Raw genomic sequence first — 9,541 nt, forward strand, 5'->3', positions numbered from 1 at the left:
ATTTGATTAACCAAAAGCTGCATGGGAGCCATGCCATATAAATGGTGGATCGATTTACTCTAGGTCTGTTGACAGCTACATGGGAGCCATGCCATATAAATGGTGGATCGATTTACTCTAGGTCTGTTGACGACTACATGGGAGCCATGCTATATAAATGGTGGATCGATTTACTCTAGGTCTGTTGACGGTTACATGGGAGCCATGCCATATAAATGGTGGATCGATTTACTCTAGGTCTGTTGACGGCTACATGGAAGCCATGCCATATAAATGGTGGATCGATTTACTCTAGGTCTGTTGACAGTTACATGGGAGCCATGCCATATAAATGGTGGATCGACTTACTCTAGGTCTGTTGACGGCTACATGGGAGCCATGCCATATAAATGGTGGATCGATTTACCCTAGGTCTGTTGACGGCTACATGGGAGCCATGCCATATAAATGGTGGATCGATTTACCCTAGGTCTGTTGACGGCTACATGGGAGCCATGCCATATAAATGGTGGATCGATTTACTCTAGGTCTGTTGACGGCTACATGGGAACCATGCCATATAAATGGTGGATCGATTTACTCAAGGTCTGTTGACAGTTATATGGGAGCCATGCCATATAAATGGTGGATGGATTTACTATAGGTCTGTTGTAATTTTGGTTGAAACTTACTCGAATTTCTTAAATTAGGTTTAATACATCTGAGCATCAATTAATCTTAGTGTTGAAACACTATTTTAAATGCTAGGTAGGGGCAGAATATGATTCTCTGATTTAACAGCCTGGCATGCCCTGGCGGCTAGGTCGTTCGACTCGCAATCTTAGGGTCATGGGTTCGAATCCCCGTCACAGAACATGCTCGCCCTTTCAACCGTGAGGGCGATACAATGTGACGGTCAATTCCAATAATTGTTTGTAAAGAGTAACCCAAGAGTTGGCGGTGGTGGCATTGATAGCTGCCTTCCCTCTAGTCTATTACTGCTAAAGTAGGGACGGCTAACGCATTTTATTAGCTCGATTAGCTTTGCGCGAAATTCCAAACAATCTATACATTATAAAGTAAGCAGTGTTTGCGGATGGACTTTCAGAATGGACGAGGATCTGGCATTTTGTTTTTTGTTCACCCTTCTTCTCCACTAACATATACTAATACACAATATTCAGAAGTAGTCCTATCATCTTCCAATAACGTTAAGGATATCCCTCTTGTACGGACATATTTTACTTTATAAGGACACATCCTGGTAACGAGAATAAAAAATACTGTATTACTTATACGTGTAAAGATATGATTGGATAAAAATGACAGTCAGTGATGACTTTGTCGAATAAATAATTGAGAATCACTACAACAGCTAGTAGCGTCAATTATTGTTTTTTTTCTTTTTTGTATTTATACATATAAAAAATTAACATTAAAATGGAGTAAAAACTAACAGCTTCATTGTGTTTATTTTTTCTATTGAAAATCAGAACACATCAGACAAGCAGAAAAGAGAAAAACAGCAAACGCAAAGTTCACTTCCAAATATATAACTTCTGAAAAAACAATATTTACTCACAGCTACTTCCCGGATATTTTGGGCACTGACAATGTTTGGCCGCCATGAGAGTAAAAATATTAAGTCATCAGTACTGGGAATGGTATTACATCGAAATTCTTTAAAACAATTCATTCCTCCCTTCGTACAGAATTGTATGAGAAACCTGTCATTTTGAGTGTTTTAAACCCCAATGTTTAAGATGTCCGTGTTTTTAAAATCAGGTACTTATTAGTTCGTAAGAGAACGGAAGGAAATGAAGGAACTGATGAAATATAAAAATGAAGAAAACTGTCCAAAGACCTGGAAAGAAGAAAATTCAGTGATAAATTAAGATAATATAGCAGTTTTACTGTGTCTTAATTCTATCGTCAAACACCTCAACACTCTACTACTAAAACAAACTACGAAATGTGGAAGTTCGCCTCTCTCTAAGTTAGTACCTAAACGCTATAACAATAAACTTATTGTGAACATCCCAACCCAATCAACCAGCACCTAAACGATATACTGATACAACTATTACAACCCGTGAACAACTCATCCCATCATCTAGGGCCTAAACGTTTAAACTACTGTTTTCCAAACTGTGGGGGCGTCAAAGAAAATTATTTCAATGTGTGTGTGGTGGGGGGGGGCACAATGTTAATTTTCCTGAGTTAGGGGACGCCGCTATTTAAAGTTTGGAAAACACTGGTTTAAACAATAATGCTATTACAAATTGTTAAAAGTCTCTAACTCCGTACGTATTGTATGCATACAGAAGGCCTACTTTATTACGAAAAACGTCAAGTTATGTAATAACATTGCACAATAAAACTGAAACACAGTTACTTTGTACATAACAGTGCACGTTCAGTTGGTAAAATATTCTGCTTTCCTCTTTTGATAAATTTCCTTTCTAGTTTTTTACCTTTTTTTAACGTACGTAGGATGGAGGGGATAACTTGTAATACCGCTAGGTTGTTTGTTCTATTTTAGCAAATCATACACAGTTCAACAAAGCTGATGATGTAACTAAAACACATTTATGCACATTTACACCAGTAACCACAACTTATGATAACTTTAACAAGTGTAACCAACACTTAATCTGTTAATTACAACTATAACACGGTTTACTGACATCTACACAAGCAACCAGTGTTTAATTTGTTTAATCTGTTAATTACAACTATAACACGGTTTACTGACACCTAAACCGGCAACCAATGTTTAATCTGTTAATTACAACTATAACACGATTTACTGACACCTACACCAGCAACTAGCACTTAACCTGCTCACTCTGTTAACTATAAGTGTAACACACTTTACTGATACTTACACCAGCACTTATCCTGCTCAATCTGTTAACTATAAGTGTTACACACTTTACTGACACTTACACCAGCAAACAGCACTTGATATGCTTATTCTGTTAAATATAAGTGCAACACACTTTGTGAGATAGCAAATTCAATTTTTTTTAATGATTATCGCTGTGTTTATCGTTCATTTATTATTTCCTTCTATCGTTTAGTTTATTTATGAATTTTTAGTTGCATTAAAACACTAACTCACCTTCTACATAGTCAATTGTATTTTGAGTAAATATGTATGTATGATGAAACTGACGCCAGCTTTCCTGGCGATGACGTACAGATACTATTAATGTAGCAGAAGAGTATGTAAATTTATGATCACATGAGGTTGTACTCTCGTGATCTACTCAGTGAATAAATACCCTGCCAGAAACTTCACTTTTTTTTTCTTTTGGAATTAGGTTTTTTTCTTTCTAGTTCTTTTCCTGATTCCATTATTATTGATTTATTAATATTTATGATAAATTGTTTATTAATATTGGTGTGAAGTTCTGGCCAAGCACTTGTTTATTAACTGTGTTGAATTTCTTTCTAAGTGTTGTTATTGTGAATAAATTGTGTTTTTGTTGTTGAACCCTGATTGTAGCGACGTGTTCATTTTAGACCGTTACAACTTAACTAACACTTACACCAGCAACCAGCACTTGAGTTCTCTGGTAGCTTTTACCTTCTGTAATAAAAATAGCTATAGTTGAAGCTTGGTAAAGAATAACAGCAGTAACATGGTACATCACCCCCTGAAATGACAGAAAAAAGAAATAAAAATAGTTTTACAGAGTTTGAAAACAAATCAACAACAGAATACTTCACGCCTTATGGCGCATACATGTAAGAGTTTATTTGGTTTAAAAATATTACAATTTGTGACAGTCCAAAATGTTTTTACTATTTTGTATTAAGCTAAAACAGAACATCGAATGCCGAAGCATAGAATTCCTCGTCGTGAACTACAAAGTAATTCATTTAGGCTTATAGAATGATAAACGATGAATCCTGAAACACGAAGCACTACTTCCTGTTTGAACATTAGCTGTTAAACATAAAGAGAATAGCATGACGACTGAACCGTTAACATAACTTTCACAACTTTGGAGAGTAAGCGAAATATTACAGTGACCCTAGAATCAAATGGGTTATATTTTATCATTGACCGATACCAATGTCTACTATCAGTTATTTCATATTTCATTTCTTTCAAAAGATAAAGAACTGGATCAGTCAAACTAATTCACTTCTGTGATCTTAACAATTTTCGGGCTTTTATTTATTTATTTATTTTTCGTTAAAAGGACATAAGTGTGATTAATATACTATAAAAAAATAAATAACGAGTTTTGGCTGTGTTAATAAATTCATGAACTATTTTGAAAGTGTATGTTTTTTAAGTGAATAACAATTTTGAATAGCCACGTGCTTTACATTGTTGACATAAGAATATAGATATATATAAATATATATATATATATATATGGTTCTAATAAACTTGTTTTAACATTTAAACTTATGAGCTATTACATACGTAGAGAGAGTTGAAAAAGAATACGCTGCTATAAGTTGAAAAGACTGAGGCCAGGACGATTAAGCTGGTAGTCCAAGTAGCCCAGAAGGCGAACAAAATCAACACCAGTTCTTCTGTTGTTAAACATAAAATACCATGGACTCTGAAGTGTGGCTGAGAGATTAGCAGAATAACAACCAAGAATCCACAAGCCTGCAAGTCACAAAAATCACGTGAATCTAGGTCACGGTTAAACCTATTCTTGATATGTTTATATAATTATAACACATTAAAATTAGACTTAGTAACGCAGTGCAAATACTGGAATTTAAGTCACGGGTAAACCTGCTTTTGATCTATTTATATAATTATAACACATTTAAATTACACTTAGCAACACAGTACAAATACTGTTTAGGTTTAAAATTACTTACTAAGGGGTAGCTTACTTTGGATTATTTTTATTGCATAATTTATTTCAATTATTTTAATGTGTTTGTTTGAAGTTAAACAGAAAGCTATACAATGGGATATGCGAAAAAAATTCCACAAACCTACTGCTAACCCACTATAGGAGAATAACAGTTAGTTTGTTTTGTTTTGAATATCGCGCAAAGCTACAAGAGAGCTACCTGCGCTAGCCGTCCCTAATTTAGCAGTGATATACTAGAGAAATGGCAGTTATTCAACAGCACCCACCGCCAACTCTTGGGCTACTCTTTTACCAACGAATAGTGGGACTGACCCTCACATTGTAACGCCCCCACGGCTGAAAGGGCGAGCATGTTCGGTGACGGGGATTCGAACCCGCGACCATCAGATTGTGAGTCGAGCGTCTTAACCAATAACAGTTAGAGTCGAAATATAGTATATATGTTTTCTTTTGTAAGGTAAATTTTGATCTGATCCTATAAGTATAACACGTGACATTTTCTAATGAATTCCATCAAAGGTTTTGTCCAGAACTGACAAATTATATATCTATCTATACGCACATATATAATGACGCACAGTACACACCATATATAAGTTACAATGTCTACCATATTTTATAGTAAATGACTGACGATCTACCTATATGGGCACAAGAAGAACAACAATAAATATGTTGGATCTCTATATATACCACACTGTTTTTCTTAGCCTAAAAGTATGAAGAAGTTTTGTCAAACAAACTCAGCTCTTAACTGATTGTGTTCAGATTATAAAATAATCTAAAGGTAAAACTACCAATTTAAAAATACCAAACTAATCTATGCATTTCCAGTGTGTAACGAAAAGTTTCCAGTGTGTAACGGAAATTGTTAAAACTATTTGTATACTTACGATCTGAGCCAGCTGGATGACACCTTCTCTACGCCTTAAGAAGGCTGTATTCGAATTTTGTAGTCTATTACAAAAGCTATCTTGGGTTGTATTTGGGTCCATAGCTTACCTGTCTAATTATAATAAATATAAAAATAATAATTTTGTGTCAGGCACTACCAACCTAAAAGTCAGTTTTCACGGTTTGCCTGTAGAGTGCAGAGCTGACAAATCTCACGTACAATGCTACACGAATAACCTGTTACTGGCTCATTAAATTTTGAGCTCTCTTGTGCTTCTACAGCAGTAGACACGCAAACACGAACGAGTGGTGATGCACGAGCTTCTTTGGCTCGACTTTCCTGCGGAAGTCAGCTAGTTATTCATCCACACAACTTTCGTCATGTTGAAAATTTCAGAAACCGGATGTACAGAACTTTGCTGTGTACGCACACAGGAAGTCACGATAAAATATATCAAGTTTGCAGATGACCTTTGAAAAAATAAAATATAAATACATATATATGCGTGTGTATTCGCGTTTTTTTTTATTTTTCATTCCTACAATGTTATCGAAAATATACATTTCTTCATATTTAACAGTCACTAAATAAAACACTTTTAATTAATATTTGCTTTGACAGATTGTTATGCCTCCAGTATACAGGGAAAATGTGAGGACTGTCAAACAGAATTTGTAGAATATAATACATTATAAAAACATATTTCATGATACAGTTAAGAACAGTCGAACATTTTTGACATATCTGGTGTATTGATTTATTTGTTTTCATAAATTGAAAGCGTTGTGTAATGAACGTTAATATATTCGGTAAAAAGACTTGAGTTGATGGAATTAAACGGTTGATCAATGCATCTGCTATAATTTCGAGTTATATTTATCTATCCCATCGCATATTTCCAATAGCAAAACAGAATCGATGACACAAAATTTGATGCGCCACAATGTTTAATACTGTTTTAAGCTATATTTCTTAATGTTGTAACTCGTTTGTTAGTTAGAGGGAGCTGGGATCTTCATGATAACGTTAAGTAGACCTAGAAAAAATTAACTTTACATCAAGTTTTTCTCGTAAATTCAAAGGTATATTATAAGCACGAGGAACCTGTGAAATGTGTAGAATTATTTCAAGATAAAGAGTTGAATCATTCAGTGCGTTTTCATTAAATATTTGGATCTTTATTTCCTATTGTGGTTTTTGTGATACTTTGTACAAGTAAGTTGGTTTTATGTTAGTCCTAGTATTGTTAGAAAGTTATGAACGTCATTTATAAAGTAGGCCTACAACAAGTTACGACAGTGTATAAGTGTTCAAGCTTGTAGAAACATTAAAGGAGGAAATAAAAGTATTTTTTCTCGTCATTTGAGCTGAACCTTGAATTATTTTCACCAGATAATTTAAAAAATATCACCAACGAAACAACTACGTTATAATTCTAGTGTCAGGAGTTGGATGTAACTTTAGTAAAAATAAGATATAACTTTGTCTAAACTTCAACTTCCATTTAAGATGACCACAAATAACAACCTGAGATAGGAAACCTACTAGAAATGATATTAGAATTGAAAGAAAAATAGACAGAAGGAGACAGAGCATTTAAAGAAGAACAATAAGAAAGAGACTGAAAATTAGAGGAAAGAGGTGAAGAATTAAAAAAAGACGACGAAGAAATTTACAGAAAATTCACTGATGACCAAGGAGAACGTGGAAGAATTTTAAGAGAGAAATTAAGAAAAAGAGGTGTAATATTTAAAAAATAATTAGAATAAAAAATACATTTATTTTATGGTGACAAAAGGGGAGATTACAATAACAATTTTGAAGAAATGTAAAACAACGTAAAGACATCAACGATGTACAAAAGAGCATTAATGATGTAGAAGCTTGTAAAAATATTAAGGAATAAATGAACTAGATTGCAATCATTTACGTGGACTGGACTTTGAGTTATTTTCAACAGGTAATTTAAAAGCTCCTGTCAACGAAAGAATAACATTACAACAGTTTTAACAATAGAAATTGCATTCCATTATTAGTTCACCATAAAATAATATTAACAATACAAATTATATTCCTTTATCCCTTCATCACAGATTTATATTAACGATCAAAATCTAATCAGGTTTAGAACTTGACCCTAGTGGCACAGCAGAATGTCTGCAGACTTACAAGCTAGAAACCGGGTTTTCGATACCCACGGTGGGCAGAGAAAAGATAGCTCATTGCGTAGCTTTGTGCATAACTTCACACAAACTTTAGAAGTTATTGACTAGTAAGCCTAGAAAGTCAACTGAATGTTAATGCAAAATTTTCTATTTCCTTTTAAGAACATAAACATTAATTTTGATACTAAGCCTGATTTGTATAGGAATAACCAAGGAATTAATTGTAACTCAGTGTCCTTGATATTTTGTTTACCCGTATATAAAAAAGAAACACGTTTTTGGTTTTATTAAGCTTAGATTCCATAAACTTCACAATCTCTAATGATTCTTAAGTGCATTAGAAAAATAAGCGATGCTAGAATACAAAATTATACATTGGGCTATCAGCTGCATCCACCCCAGGGAATCGAACCCCAGATTTTAGCGTTGTGAGGCCATAAACGTATCGCTAACCCACCAAGAGACACAAGAAAATGTATCGATACAGTCGTGAGCGATATTTGAAGAATTGACTAGAGAGCGGATCACTGTAAGAAACGTTATCATCATACAGTATTTGAAAAAGTTACAATAAACAAATAAATAAAGCGAGAACACCATATAAGATTGTGTTCACAAATTATGGAACCCGGAGTCGCAAATAATTATTAGTAAATATTTGGCCACGACAATCCACTAGTAATTGTTTCGTTGTGAAGAGCACATTTCCTATTATAGAACATTCGAAAGCTGATTCCAAGTTAACCTAGAAAATGTTCCAAGAAATGTGTCCGTAAAATTCATTTCACAAAACAGAGAGATAATTAGCTATTTCAAAGCAAAGTGGCCAGGTGGTTAGGGCGCTCGACTTGCAATCTGAGGGTCGCGGGTTCGAATCCCCGTCACACCAAACGTGCTTGCCCTTTCAGCCGTGGGGGCGTTATAATTTGACTATCAATCGTTGGTAAAAGAGTAGCCCAAGAGTTGGCGGTGCGTGGTGATGACTAGCTCTTTCCTCTAGTCTTACACCGCTAAATTAGGGACGGCTAGCGCAGATAGCCCTCGTGTAGCTTTGCGCGAAATTCAAAAACAAACAAACAAACACCACGAGCAATCGAACCCCGTATTTTAACGCTAGAAGTTCGTAAAGTTATCGCTAACCTACCACGGGACAAAATCTCTAATGGTTTGTTTGTTTGTTTCTCATTAAGCACAAGCAACACAATGGACTATCTGTGCTCTGATCACGAAATCCATAACAAACAAAGTCAAAGCCTAACTCTATCTACGTATGTGCTGCGCTTAATTAAGAGGGAAATGTTACTTTTAAAACCATGTTATGAAAATAAAAGTGTTTTAAGTACTCCTTGAAATAGCATTAACGCGTTAAATCAACTTAGACTTCAAGATTTTAAAAGTTTATGAAAAGATAGGGTTTAATATATTTATCAATTTATGTACTTTTTAATGTATTTGTAAAGTGTTTAATACTCGTACAACTATTTAATAAAATTTAATTCAGGAAAAAAACAAAGATGATCATGTTCAACATGTCTGCGCATGAGTAATACATACAACCGAAAACTGTCACCCACGTGATTTCTGGCATATGTGTAGAAGTACACCAGTAAACAGCGCACGTCATTATCTAGGTGGAGTACCCAACT

The 9,541-nt window shown here is 34.5% G+C and overlaps 1 protein-coding gene across 1 annotated transcript; it reads right to left on the bottom strand.

The window, feature by feature from the left end:
- Positions 1 to 1,358: 1,358 nt before the first annotated feature.
- Positions 1,359 to 6,077, bottom strand: LOC106468423. The gene is made up of 4 exons (XM_013928852.2): positions 5,729 to 6,077; positions 4,424 to 4,615; positions 3,534 to 3,641; positions 1,359 to 1,843 (listed from the first exon to the last, which is right to left on the bottom strand). Exons 1-4 carry the CDS (start codon positions 5,828 to 5,830, stop codon positions 1,772 to 1,774), a joined length of 474 nt encoding a protein of 157 aa, XP_013784306.1. The 5' UTR covers positions 5,831 to 6,077; the 3' UTR covers positions 1,359 to 1,771.
- Between the last annotated feature and the right edge of the window lie 3,464 nt (positions 6,078 to 9,541).

Source organism: Limulus polyphemus, unplaced genomic scaffold, assembly GCF_000517525.1.
Source record: "Limulus polyphemus unplaced genomic scaffold, Limulus_polyphemus-2.1.2 Scaffold3003, whole genome shotgun sequence".
Lineage (NCBI taxonomy): Eukaryota > Metazoa > Arthropoda > Merostomata > Xiphosura > Limulidae > Limulus > Limulus polyphemus.